General features: G+C 41.0%; 1 protein-coding gene across 2 annotated transcripts in view; it reads right to left on the reverse strand.

The window, feature by feature from the left end:
- Nucleotides 1–5,560, reverse strand: part of LOC147698474 (mitochondrial ornithine transporter 1-like) — a 192,302-nt gene extending 186,742 nt beyond the window's left edge. Inside the window, exons 1-2 of one of the 2 annotated variants that reach the window (XR_015299340.1) lie at nucleotides 5,253–5,494; nucleotides 3,726–3,860 (exon numbers count right to left, since the gene is read on the reverse strand). Coding sequence is in view for 1 of the 2 variants with exons in the window: in XM_086935054.1 (XP_086791180.1) it covers nucleotides 3,726–3,780 (55 nt within the window). In the remaining variant the exon portion in view is untranslated. Of the gene's footprint in view, nucleotides 1–3,725; nucleotides 3,861–5,252 lie in introns of both variants that reach the window. The other variant, XM_086935054.1, reaches the window with a different exon arrangement.
- Between the last annotated feature and the right edge of the window lie 9,653 nt (nucleotides 5,561–15,213).

Raw genomic sequence — 15,213 nt, forward strand, 5'->3', positions numbered from 1 at the left:
GGTTCCTGTAAAACATATATCATTAACAGGTTCAAGAGAGCAATGTGAAGTGGGAGATAGTGACCATTGACCACTGCTGTCTGAACACTGATACGTATAATGCAGAGGCAGGGCCCTAAGGTACATAGTATGAAGGGATGTATGGATTAAATTGCCATCTGTTCACTGGAAGTGCCTGATTTGAAAGAGCGTTCCCTGTATTTAGTGTTTATGGTGTTCCCCACAGAGCATGAAATATGGGATGCAGAATGGAAATAATTCTGGCTCTAAATTGTGACTCAGGGCCTTATTAAGAGTTTTGTGGTGCGGGAGCCAAACCCATGTAGGAACCGCCTGCTAGATCTGGAGTTTTCTCCAGTCTGCCGGGCAGTTCTTTGGCGTTCCCAGGGCGGTGCCTATAAAATAGGCACCGCAATGGGCATGTAAAGGCAGTACCTGCACTCATGGACTGCTGCAGTCCATGCCGTGCAGGTAATGGTGTGCATGCACACAGGGGGGTGCATGTTGTGTCCTCCTCTATGCATCCACATGGCATGAGGCGCATGGGTGCTTTGTTTCCTCACCGCCACACTTTTCCTGGTGGTTGCACTGCCATGAAAAATGTGGCGGTGAGGAAACTCGTATTATGTTTGACGGTGCCACAGCTGCCCCACTAAGCTTATTGTGGCTTAATGACCACCGCATAACCACCAGGGAACAGCGGTTCCCTAGCAGTTGCAGTGGATGCGGTGGTCCCAGGGCGGCCCGACCGCCCTAGTCATAATAGGGCAGTTGAGAGACCGCCACCCTCAGTTTGCAGTTGTTTAAATAAAGGAGCTTGAGCTGTGAGTGATTACAATGACTCATGCTTCTGCCATGACATGTATCTGTTCAATTAGTAGTCGCTTGGTAAAGCATCCTTCGTACAAGGTGGACTGGTAAGGATCCTTTCTGCCTTTGCTTTCCAGGACCTGTACAAGCCGTAGCTGCCAAAGGATCTCACATCATGTGTGGGACCTACATTCAGTCTTTGCATTGTTGCTTGCATCATGGTGCATTCTGGAGATGCTAATTGCTTCTTTATGGATTGATGAGTTTGAGTGTCTGATTGTGTTGAAGGATGAGTGGGTGAAAGAGAGACAGAATCAGCAGAGAGCGAGTGTATGAATGAGTGATTAAGTAATTGAGTGTATGGATGAGTGAATGGGTGAGTGTTAGCTGAATACCTGGATAAACGCATGTCGATACAAGGTGAGTGCATGGATGGATAGCTGCATGAATAAGTGTGTGAGTACATGTATGAGTAATATTCATCAGCCCATGCACACACTCATCCATGTTCTTATTCATCTGTCCATCCATTCATTCACTGAACCTGAAAACTTGCCTATCAATGAATAAGCCCTCCCAGGCCTACTGGATTTATAACTGGAAGGTCAGGGTGCATTTAATGTGTCTTGGACATAAACAGGGCCAAGGTCCAGCTAAGTGAAGCATCTGTCAGGAGCCTGTGCATCCAGCATTGTGACAAGGATCATGGGAAAGCAGAGGAGTAAGGGAAGAGGAGATGGTGTTTGAAAAAGGAAAAATAATTCATGATATCCATATATCTATATGCATAACATTAAATTGGTGCTTTGACAGAGGGCCCCCGTTAACAGCTTCCCAGTCTCTACATGGATGCTGAAGAAAGATCTTGCTTTGAAGCAGGCTCTGGCAGAGCAGTGTGTGTACCGCCACAAATGCACGACTTAAGGTTACTGAACAGGATGTTTTCGATATTATTAACAGTACTTGTATATTTTATCTATCGGGGTGTAAATTTCACTCAGTGGGCTTATAGAAATTGTAGCCATTCCCTTGTCCAAAGTGGTTAACAAGCAAGCCTATGTTGGCAAAATGCTTGCACAGGCCTGTGCTACACAACACAATTTAGTTTCAAATGTTGGCAGGATTCAGTCTGACAACTCTCACAAATGCTAGCAAACTGGATTAGAGTGCTGGAGTAAGATATTCACTGCTTCAGAATCCAAAATGTTTTATAATGGCAATATTGATCATTCCAACGTTCATGTCTGTACACCATGTGGGGGTGAAGGGTGGTCAGGGTAGTGTGCTTTTACTTTAGAAATCTAAATATCGATTTTTTGCGTGCACAGAAAATGACTCCCTATATCGGGACATTAATTCGACATTGAAAATATAGTATATGGACAGCCTAAAAAAACCTTTCAGCTATTTTTGGTCATTTTGTTATTTTTCCCAAGTTCGCCTGTTCTATGTCAAATATTTCAGTTTTCATTTAGTTTTCAATGGTTCATAATGAAAGTCTACACAATATCTGAATTGGTTATAGGCAAGCCTAGGAAAACAATCTGGAGTTAGAGTTGTCTGACTACACGATTCTGCATGATTGTTCATGATTCTGAACCTTAGAAATGAAGTACTATTACAGTGCTGCCTGGAGTAATTCCACCATTTTTCATCGAATTATACTTCATAGATAAGAGAAGAGTATATCTAAGCAGACACAAATACTATAACAGAGATGAAATACACAAGACGACCCCAATAATATTACAGATTGTCATCCATGATGCTCTCTCTCTCCTTTTATCACTGTCCATAATGTAACCCTGATCTACTAAAGTGGTTCACAATTTGAAAAAATCACCTTGTAAATTATATGAAATGAATGAATGAATGGAGGAATGAAAATTGAGGCTGCAGTTTGGTAAATTGATATCTTGCAAGAGCATAACTTAGCATCTCTTGTGCTTAAAATTGAAATAGAGAAGCCCATACCATCATTAGACTTAAGTGTTTGCCCTACTGAATTGACTGGTATTCTTCCACTGGTAGTAATGCACCTCTGCTGGGAAATGCCTGCACTCTCCCATTGGCAGTTATGCACTTCTGCTGGGAAGTGCTGACACTCTCTCATTGGTAGTAATGCACCTCTGCTGGGAAGTGCTGGCACTCTCTGGTTGGCAGTTATGCACTTCTGAAGGGAAGTGCTGGCACACTTCCATTAGTAGTAGTGCACCTCTACTGGGAAGTGCCGGTACACTGCCATTGGTAATAATATACCTCTGCTGGGAAGTGCCTGTACTCTTCCATTCATAGTAATATACCTCTGCTGGGAATTGCTGACACTTTACCACTGTAGTAATGCACATCTGCCGGGAAGTGCAGGTACACTTCCATTGTAGTAATTCACCTCCACAGGGAAGTGCCGGTACTCTTCCATTTGTAGTAATGCATCTCTGCTAGGAAGTGCTGGCACTTTTCCACTGGTAGTAATACACCTCTACAGGGAAGCGCCGGTTCTCTGCCATTGGTAGTAATGCACCTCTGCTGGAAAGTCCCGGCACTTTTCCACTGGTAGTAAACACCTCTACAGGGAAGCGCCGGTACTCTTCCATTTGTAGTAATGCATCTCTGCTGGAAAGTGCTGGCACTTTTCCACTGGTAGTAATACACCTCTACAGGGAAGTACCGGTACTCTTCCATTTGTAGTAATGCATCTCTGCTGGAAAGTGCTGGCACTTTTCCACTGGTAGTAATACACCTCTACAGGGAAGCGCCGGTACTCTTCCATTGGTAGTAATGCATCTCTGCTGGAAAGTCCCGGCACTTTTCCACTGGTAGTAATACACCTCTACAGGGAAGCGCCGGTACTCTTCCGAGAAGTGCTGGCACTGTCCTTATCAATTCAAGTAAGCACAGCCATTGTGGCACGTTACCTGCAGCGCCGGCTGTGAGGTCAATGGCAGCCTGGATGGCGGTTGTCTGGGCCATGTTTCACAGTGGTTGGGTCGTTTCCAGACAGCTCTTTCTCTCTCACACACCGGGCAGTTTTCTGGGCGAGACCTGTGGTTCTGCACAAAGTGAAAAAGGTACAAAGGTTAGATAAGCCGTCCCCTCAGAGACTTGGTTCGTGTACCAATGAAATGCCTCGAAGCGACGTCTTTATTTGCTACTAACTATTGCATGACACGTAAACCCAGCAGGTTTTTCCTTTTTATGGGATACAAATTTGGATCAACTGATCAAATTGCACCTCACGCCTCACTCTCATTTGCACTGATGATTGCCTCCCTGAAGCTGTGAAAGTCTACACAAAGCCACATTCTCCGCCCCTTGCCTCATCATGTAAACCAAAATGTACATACATTCATGTATTTATTGAAAAGTATCTTGCACTGAGAAGCCTGCTTCATGAGGTGATGGAATTGAAGACTATATCAGTGTAGCAAGTATTAAGTGGCGGGAGATGTGGAAAATGAATGTCTTTTTAAATGCAGTGGTGGGAAGATGTGTGTATTTACTGCATTTACACTACCCTTCAGTAATGATGTTTACTTATCAATCCTTCATTTTAGAAAAGGGCAGCAAGATTCGCCACTTAATTTACATTGTTTCTCTGTCCCTGGAACTTAATATACATATGGAATACCATTAATTTCAAGGCATTTTTAATTTACATTTCAAAGTATTCATTTTCTTTCAATTTAACATTCAGCATACAAAACTGTAAACAATTTGATTTAGCCTACATGAAGAACATGCATTGTGCCATAATGTCTTATCCTTAAAATGGCCAACTGAAGCAAAGTACACCCTGCTTGCATCTTTTATATAAACCAATCGAAAATGTATTGCAGGGAATCAGATCAATAATTACCCTCTCCAAAAAAGGACGTAGCAATGTGAGTCAAAAATCTGTTTTTTGTGGTATGTAATTTTCTCTATGTTATTCTTAGTTGCTCTAATAATTTCAGAACTGTGAGTAGAACTGTGAGTAGCATTAGAGTGCCTTAATTTGAGGGCAGTGTACCCCACACCATACGAAAATCATGTCATGTTGTTTAGATTTCAAGACGTTCTTAATCTGAGGTCTGCAGTCTCTAAGGGTCTGCGACTGTTTAGTAAAGTAAATAACATTAACAAAAATTAATAGGTATATAAATGCATTAAAAAAACAAAAATAAAATTTTGAAAAGCTCCAATCTTTTTTTTAAATGTAGATCGTTGCCTATGTCTTTTGTTCGTAAGTCAAATAAAATATTTCACATGTGTGTATTTGTATGATGTATGCTTATTTCCGTAATTTTCTGTATTGGTTTGAGGTTCATATCGTAAAAATTGCTTCAACGGCTCTCCACGGATGGCAATTAACGCACAGCTGACACCTCACGCTCCACTACCAGGCAGGATAACAAGCTCCATGTGGTGCTTGGAACATGAAACGTCATTACTTTTACACTTACTTTTGACACGTTTTGCTGGGTCTCGTCACTGAAGTATGGCCATGCTTGGTACTGACACTGGTACTTAACCGATCTGCTGACACCATTCACTGCCCCTTCCGCCCCGCTCCTGCCCGCGCGCCCTGCCAGTCAGCTGTAGGGCAGCGTGTGATCGGACCTGCTCACCCTCGCCTGCCCCTCCCCGTTCATATCTGTCGACTCAGAGGTCGGTGTCTAGTGACTGACACTGTGCCCTTTGTCACAGTAGTCGAGCAAACACCGGCTTTTGGTTTTCACGCTGTTCCTGCGGTGTGTTTGTCTGTAGTTATGACTGGATGATCGAATGACGCCCTGTAAAGGGCTCTGGTGATGTCAGCACTGCAAGGGAAGGCTTCAAAAAGTCTGGTTGCCTCTTCTCATTTTCACAAGGTTTGATGGGAGTTTACAGTGCTTAATTTGTAGAAAAGTAAGTGCTTGGGCTCTCGTCAAGAGGCCACCGCAGTTTGCACCGCACATTGCCTCTGCCATGCTGCTAATGATAGTAACAACACAACTGCTAACCATCACACTCCTACAAGTGTGACAATTCGGACTATTGCAGGCCCCCAAAGCAATATGAATCGCGTAGGCGGCACGCAATAGTAATTTTTTATGTATATTGGATTAGTAATTTACTGTTGTTCTGGTCATCTTGAAATCGGCCAGACAGCACCACCTTGTTGGACCGGTCACAAGTGCAGGTGTTGATAATTAAGTGGCGGTGCCAGCACCAGAAACCACCTGCTCAAATTAAGCACTAAGTACACATCTCATATCGGGTGCCCATTGGAGAATATTGCAAAAAACAACAATTGATGGACAGAATGCAGAACAATGTCACACATTCACCCCAGCAGAGAGATCTGGGCCTAAATCCATCGTTTTTTTGCACTCCACACCACCCCAGTTCAGACATGGCCATATGCAAATCAGCCTTGACCCTGTGCCTCATGGGAACAGTCCAGCCCGAACTGCCAAGCCATGTCTTTCCTGGACCGGAATCAAGCATCCTAGGACCGGTTTCTGGCTATCAGCCATCTTCATTGGAGAATATTGGCAACAAGGTGCCGTGAAGGCTTCTTTCTGTCCTGCTGACACGTTACAGATATTACATACTATAACAGCAATGAGCAGGCAACACAATAAAAAAAGAATTAGAAAACTCTAACCACAGAGCACAACATAACACAAGACAAGGTCTGAATCACAGATTTTTCTGGTATATCAATCTTACTCATGACTTTGGGGTGTCTTACGTCTGAATGTTCGGGATGCAGTCACCCTCGCTTATGAAACAAGCATCAGCCACATTCAAAACACTTAGGTCTCACCCTGAAGGGTGTAGCCACTCAATAAGTCCTCATACACACATTCTGTCACTCACCTTTGCGCTCATACATACATACATCTATCCAGTGACTCACTCTTCCATTCACTCTCTGGCAAAACCCCACTAAAACACACACAAACTCAACGACATATGTAAGATAAATGAAAAGAATACAAGTGGAAAAAGAAAGAATGCTGCCTTTCAAGCATGGCTGGTACATGTTTGGAATAAAAAAAAAACATAGCAGCAGGTGTCCGCCAACATTGCCGCTGATTCAGCGCTGGGCCAACTTCTTACCACTGGTATTCCGATGGATCTTCTTCGATGACAGAGAGGTGAAGGGAGTTAGTACTTGGTCAAACAAGTCTTATTAACAGTGTAACCCATTTGGCTACACAATAAGGACCAGTTATCAGTAAATAAAGTCAATCCGTTTTATTACCAGTTAGCAGTTAAGGTAATATAAATGAAGGTCAATAACATGCTATAAAAATACAGGATAATAACTGGATAGCCAAACCTCCTAAATAAGTTCAAGCGCATCAGTATGAGATAAACGAGAAGTTAAGTCACAGCAATACAAAGAATTAACAGCAGAATATGATGCTCAGAGAAAAGTCTTTAATCTTCTCTCCTAAACATGAGTAATATCAAAAGTCATCTAATATAATGTCCGAAATCCACAAAAGTGATTAATTCTAGAGAAGTCTCAAAAAGTTGGTGAAATTCGGAAAACAGAAGATGTCGAGAAGCTGTGGGAAAGTGTTAGCATTTCAGAAGCTCAGTAAAGAGTCTTCGAGGTATAGGGAAATAAATGTCAGCAAATAATCAAAGGATAAATGTAGAGGTCTGTACCTCCCAAAGACCAAAGGAAAGTGGCCAAACTCAACCTGTGTGACCAACAGTTAATACCACACAAATCTTCTGAGTAACACCCCTTGATCACACCAAGGGGGGTTCCATTGTCCTTTCATTTTCACGTTGCGAACTGCACTATTAGTAGATTCTCCCAGGCCAGTCCAGAGAACGACATCGTCCTTGTAATGTAAAAATGTAATTTGTACTTGTAAAGCACACTAATACCCCAACTGGGGTGTCCTGGCGCTGTAACGCATACCGCTGTGGAACCCTTCCTGGCTTTTCCCTGTGAAATGTCCACTCCTGGGCACCCCCAAGGTGAAGCCAGGCATCCCAGCGCTGTTGGGGCTGTTGTGGAGATTAAGCAAGCTATTGCCCAGAGTTGCAGAGTGGGACCCATGATTAGAATAGGCACTGAGGCGAGAATTATCAGGTCCGAGGAAATTGAGCCCAAGACCCGCCGAGGCGGGAATTGAACCTTGGTCCCTGGCCAGACCTCTGCATCAGAGTCTGCCACACTAACCATTGAGCCACACTTCTCCTTGGCCACCTGCAGCACCTCGATACATTATTGACAGTCAATTAACTCTCCACCCCTCCATGTTCTTTGTCAAGGTCATCTTCTCAGGCTCTCTAGCGCTAGTGTAGAGTTATATCTATTCCCAAACTAACAAATCATGTGAACGTACCTGCAAGGAAAAAGGCACTCAAGCAAAATAAAAAAGAAGTATTTTATGCAGATAGCAATACAAGTCCAGCTTGGGTCAATTTAAACATATAATCCAATGGTGTTCAATAATATTTATTATTTGGTCACATACAACTACAAATAAATGACGTGCATTTACATAAATTCAGCATTAGATTTGTGTGGCACTTTCAATAAAATGTAATGTAATTGAAATGCATGAATATAAGTTTGACTCAGAACTGCATTAGGAATACTACAGTGAAAACAGTAGTGTACACGTTTACCTAAATCTTTCGAGTTTCTAAAGTAAACATATTTTAATAGTGTGAGGAGGGTTTTATCCCCTTTTTAAAGACTGCACTTCAGGCACACAGTGTATATATGAATTTCTATTTTTACAGTGAATGCACTGCAGTACTACAACACTTACATTAATAACATTAGAACACAAAAGTATGCAGTGCTAAATGCACGTATATATTGAGTATTAATGACATGTAAGGGTGGAACCAAAATTACGCTATTCCGCCGCCACATTTAGAACCAAATTGTTGGCCATCTTGGACTGGTAAAACATTATACACTGTGGACAACAGCACTACATTTCTGATTTCTTGGTTTAGAAGAAGTGACCAGACTTACATATTTGCTCCTACTTTTTCTATATTTGGTTCTACATTTTGTTATTGATTATTTTAGACACAATATTTTGTTTACACTATATTTTTTACATCAATATTCTGTCAGACAACCGGAGGGAAACAGAGTGTAAATAACACTTGAACGGACTAATGACAGAATAGAATGGACCCAAAGGCCCGCTATATATTTAAATGGATATATATTTATATATATTGATGTAGGCATTATTTAATTTGTTATCACAAGATCCTAGAAGACATCTAAGAAGAGATTCTAGCAAGAATTATTACAGTGCAAGTTGTCTCCCTCTACAGTTTGTCAGCGGCAGAGCTCCTCAGGGTTCCTCTCTGAGTCCTACCCTGTTCAGTGTCTATTCCCATTCCCTTGCAGACAGTCAGTCTTTAGGCTCACTTTAGTGTCTTATGCAGATAGCACCCCGCTGGTCATCTCATTAGCCCCAAAACATCATTTGAAAGCAGCCCACTTAATGCCATGACTCACTGCAGTGGTGAAGGGGATGACCAATTGTTTCCTAAATCTTTTTTTCTGTTTAAGAAATTTTTATTAAGATTTTTCAAATACATAAGATAAAGAAAATAGAAATAATAATAACGAAAGAGGGACAAATGCCATAATAAAACATAAGTAATATAAGCAAAATAAACAATCAGGCAAATAACATATGATAAAATAGCAATATTGTGATTAGAAAGAGATGAAAAGAGAAAGGAAAGAAAAAGAGAAAAAGGAAAAAAGGAAAGAGGAAGAAAGAAAGAGAGGAAAGAAAGAACCAAAATGATATAGAGTAATATATAGAAAAAGAAAGAAAAAGAGTTATCGTTTGGGAGGATTAGAAGAAAGATAAACAGTAAAGAAAAGACAAAGAAGATCAGATTTGATTTTTTGAGAAACAGAAGAAGAGGAAACAGTAGCAATCCTGTGTTCATCACAAATAAAATTCCACCAAGTGAGTAACAATAATTTGGAATTGTCTTTCCAGGATGATAAAATTACCTTAAAAGCTAAAGCAATAAAAAGATCAAACAGTCTAGAAACAGAGGGTGCAATATCAACATCAGGTGATAAAGATCCTAAAAAAACATGCAATAGTGATAAAGTAGCATTAAAGTTAAATATCGACATGCAAACATTCCAAACTGAATTCCGAAAAGATAAAACAGAAGAACACTCATAAAGTTGATGTTTTAACGTGCCCATTTCACTAGAACATGACCGACACAATGAAGAGGAGGTTGGAGAAAACTTACAAATGCTAACAGGAGTAACAATAGCTCTATGATAAATAAAATACAGAGATTGAGGTATACGTGCAGCAGCAGAAACTTTAAATAACTTGGACCACAGTTTCTCCCAGGTTATAACAGGGAAAGAAACGGACAGATCATTTTCCCATGCAATCTCAATATTGAATTTAGAACGATCAGTAACATTAGATAACAATAACTTATATACAAAAGCAGCTTTAGGTCTGTGGGTTGAAAATAAAGGATACAGAGGAGTAGAAGGGGTTAGAGATGGTGAGTCAGGTGGAATTGAAAAAGTAGCTAAGTGAGATTGTATGGCATTAACAATAATATTGTATTCTTTGAAAAAGGAGTCAGGTAACTGATAACGTGTTTGCAGTTCATGAAAGGGGATAACAGAGTAATTATGGAGAAATTGATAAACAAAAGTGATATCCTTTTCTTTCCAATATTTGTAGTAAAAAGATTTGCCTTTATATTTAAGAAATGTATTATACCATACATACATACATTGAAGAGGAGTCAAATCCTTAGAGAATGTATTATAGAGTAAAGTTTGTGAGTATTTGAAAACCGGGTTTTTGGACAAAAAGGTGCAATTTGACATAAAAGTAACATGTTGAAAAGAAAAATCTTTTAATAATGAGCGTTCAAAAAGGATCCATCTGGGGACAGGAAGATCCAAAAAATCATAAACTAATGAAAAAGATTGTTTAATCAAAAAAGCTGAATGATAAGCTTTAAAGTTAGGAAAGCGTACCCCACCTTCATTTTTAGGTCGAATAAGTTTGTTTAGAGCAATGCGTGGGTGTTTATTATTCCACAAGAATTTTATACAGATAGAGTTTATTCAAGAAAAATATACATTAGGGATTGTAATAGGAAGCACTGTGTATAACACATGAGGAGTAATCATCATTTTGATAGTGTCCAATCTAGCCCACCATGAAAGATACAAGGGAGACCATATGAGGAGGAGTGATTGTAGTTTGTTCATTAATGCGGTAAATGTGAATTTAATAGTATCAGATAGGGTTGACGAGAACCAAATCCCAAGATATTTAATTTTGGAGGGACACCAAGCAAAATTAGTATCACTAAACATAAATTGATAGCAGGTAGAATTTAAGGGGAGAACTTCTGTTTTTGATTGGTTGAGTTTATAACCAGAAATAGAGGAATAGAGTCAAACTTAATTCAGAAAATGAGGAAGGGATTCAACAGGTTTGGACATATAAATCAGAATATCATCTGCATAATCAGATATTTTAGTTTCAACAGAGGTAGATTTAAAGCCAGTAATCTGAGAATTAGCCCGAATACGCTCTAAGAATGGTTCAAGGCATAAGATAAATAATAAAGGAGAAAGAGGGCATCCTTGCCTTGTGGCTCTGGATAAAGAAAAAAAATTGGAGAAATGGTTATTTACAAAAATACTGGCACGAGGACAAGAATACAAAAGTTTAATATAAGAAATAAAAGAGGGACCAAAACCAAACCATTGGAGAGTGCGGAACATGAATTGCCAATTAATACAGTCAAATGCTTTTTCAGCATCTAAAGATAGGGCTGCAAGAGGATGCTTATATTTTTTGCCATAGGAAATAATATTAGTAAACATCCGAGCATTATCAGAAGCTAACCTGCCTTTCACAAATCCAACTTGATCAGTTTTGACCCAAAAGAGGAATGATATTGTCAATGCGGGACGCGAGAATCTTGGCAAAAATGTTACAATCATAATTGATTAATGATATAGGGCGATAATTTTTATAGTAAGAATGGTCCTTATCAGGTTTAGGAATTATAACAATTAATGCGTCCCAGAAGCTCTAGCAACAGCAATAAAGGAGTTAAAAAGTTGTAGGAGTTTGGGGGCAAAAATTGAGTTAAAGGTACAATAAAATTCTACAGGTAACCCATCAGGGCGGGTGCCTTTGACTTTTTCAAAGATTGGATAGCATTAAGTACTTCCTGCAAAGTAATATCTTTCTCTAATGCGTCAAACTCATCAGGAAGGGATGGTGGGGAAGGGAGACCTAAGAAAAGGGTATTGAAATTTTGAGTGGAGGGAAATGTGTTATCAGAATAAAGAGATTGATAATATTCATGAAAAACCTCAGTAATATCTTCATCTGATGAGACTAGACTGTTAGTAGATTCGTTAAGAATAGGGCCAACAGTCTTACGTTCAGATCCAACTTTTAAGTAGTTAGCTAACATTTTACCCGCTGTATTTTGACCTCCATGGGATTTAAACTTAATTTTAAGCAGAATGTTACATGCATCAATTGTTGCTAATTTATTAAGTTCAGTTTTTGCTGCAATTAAATCATGAAGGGCATTAGAAGATCTAGAGGTAAAATACTTCTGCTCTAATGCTTTAAGTTTTTGTAGTTAAACCTCATATTTGTTTCTTGCGGCCGTCTTCTTTTTTGATACATATGAAATGGTGAAGGCACGGAAAGCAGCTTTAAAAGCATCCCAATTATTAGTGATAGAGGTATCTAATGGGTTATTGAGATTAAAGAATTCATTAATAAAAGTGGTTACTTCTTTGATAAAAACTGTATCAGATAATAGGAAAGTGTTACATTTCTAGCGACTAAATTTAGAGGAAGTAAGTGAAAGGTCTAAAACAGCATAAACAGGTGCATGATCCGAGATAAAAATGGATCCAATTTCAGATTTGTGAACCGAGGGAAGTAGGGATTTACTAACCAAAATGTAATCAATCCTAGAACGAGTGTGATGCATATTTGAGAAAAAAGTGTATTCAAGTAAATCAGGATTACAGGTTTTCTAAACATCATATAGTGGACGAGAGGTAATGGCCGACTGAAAAGATTTATGAGATTTATCAGGTTGAAATTTGCATTTGGACAATCTATCGGAAAAAGGATCTAACCATTGGTTAAAGTCACCAGCGACAATAATATTAGGGCAAGCAATTGAAGAAAGAAGAATTTTGATATACCGCACCTTATTCATTGCTGTTGCTGCTGCCCCAGGAGGGGTTCCGCCATCACCTGCCGAGCCGCCACTGAGGGGATAATATTGGCAAGATCACGCCGCACGGGACTCCAGGGACCAGGAGCCTGTGCGTGCTTGCACCTGTGGGGAGGCCCGGCCCCAGCCCACCGGGCGCTGAAAAGTGCTCGCAGGTCCCGCTGCTGCGGGTCCCGCGTCGCGCACCGCACCTTCTTCATTGCTGTTGCTGCTGCCCCGGGAGGGGTTCCGCCATCACCTGCCGAGCCGCCACTGAGGGGATAATATTGGCAAGATCACGCCGCACGGGACTCCAGGGACCAGGAGCCCGTGCGTGCTTGCACCTGTGGGGAGGCGTGCCCCCAGCTCACCGGGCTATATTACCACATCCGGTTCCCGCAGAGCGGGACGCGCGCGGGACTAGCCGGGCTAAGCCCGGGCAAAGGGCGGGCGCTCTGTGGCCCTCCGTGGACGAGACGTGCCCCCTCCCTTGACCCTACTGCGAGAGGAGGTAGAGTGAATCTAATTACTAATAGACAATTTCTGAGGTTTGATTAATCTTACTCTAATAATGTCAAGCAAGGGGAGAACAAACATTGCTTCCAAGAAGGGCCCTTGCCAAGGGCCACACGAGCATCAGATAATGAGTACCGGCACACTGCCTACTGTTCATGATATAGACTATAACTCTCCTTGCCACTCTTTAATCAGTATGCAATCTCCCTTACAAACTACTGTAAGAGTGCAAAACCTGTCTCTGTGGGACGAATTAAACATCCTATGCAATACCAAGTACAGTGTAGTGGAATCACCTTCTCCTGTTAAAAGCACCAGCTCCTCAAGTACTAACGGCAGTTTACGGGATCCTCCCTTTTCACCAATGAAAGACAATATCCAAGATCTAGCCCTCCCTCGGCCTTTACCCACTAAAAGGAAGCATTACGACTTACGAGGACAATCCCAAAGGGAATCATTCCAAATTACAAAAACTATCCGTAAGTCCTACATTACCTGCCAACAACCTCCCTACCACCATGGAGTCTGCAGACAAATCAGACAATACTATACTCTACCCCCAGTTGACTTTACTGACCCAGATCGAGCATCTTGTCAAAGCCATCATTTCTCCACTAGTTGAAAAAATCAATTCCATAGGGGAAAGGCTCTCAGGACTAGAGAATACAATCACGACCATTCTGACACCTATCAATAATATGGTAACATCCAACCGCTCCCAGCCACATACAACCTTGGAAACATCTAAGCCGACTCCTAAACGTATAAACGTCCGACTCACACCACAACCACTCAAAATCCCAGCCCCAATTGCACCCAAAGCCCCCCTTAAACCTGCTCCATCAAGGTTCACAGGGGTTAGAACAGAATCAAACAAACCACCTCGTATACACCTTCCTCCAGAAGCCGTGCCATATGTGTCCGTTCTTTCAGGAGTACCAGCACTTGCTCTTAGGAAAGCCGAAAGACAGCAGGACCTATTAAATAAGGTCATATTCTGGTTGGGGAAAAATAGACCCCTACCACCGGACCAAGATGGTGGAATCCTGAGCGTTAGAAGGGTGGGCTGGCTGGGCACATTACCAAAAAACATTCCCGGGGGCTTGGTACTGGTTAAATTCAGGAACAGGAACATCGTCCCGTACCTAAGATCTTGCCCGCCCCAAGAAGGAGATGGCCCTATATGCACTTGGGATCTACTTGATTTTTATCCATGCATGCCAAACATCCCCCTGCTTAGACCAACAGTAGAGCATCACCATCCGTTGGGAAGGGGGGTTCGTGTATCCAGTGGCATTAGTTTATCCGCTCCCAATAGATTCGAACCATTATACAACTGTCGCAACTTTTGAGTGCTCTATGTATTACCACAGTCGATAGTGATGATCTGTATGAATAACATGTCTTAATATGGAACCCTGAGGTTGGGTATATTTCCTTTTAACTTGTAGTCATATTGTCATTGTATGTATGTATTCATTTTAAGACTGTTTTTATATGTATGCTTTTATGGTTTTTAAAACAAAATCGAATAAAGCATTATCGAATCGATATCATTTCAAAATTTGGAGTCAGGTTTAACAGGACCATAGATATTTAACAAAACTAACGTTTTGTTTTGTACCACAATCTTAGCCATTACCCATCGACCAT

The sequence above is a fragment of the Lissotriton vulgaris genome, chromosome 8, assembly GCF_964263255.1.
Source record: "Lissotriton vulgaris chromosome 8, aLisVul1.2, whole genome shotgun sequence".
NCBI classification, from domain to species: domain Eukaryota; kingdom Metazoa; phylum Chordata; class Amphibia; order Caudata; family Salamandridae; genus Lissotriton; species Lissotriton vulgaris.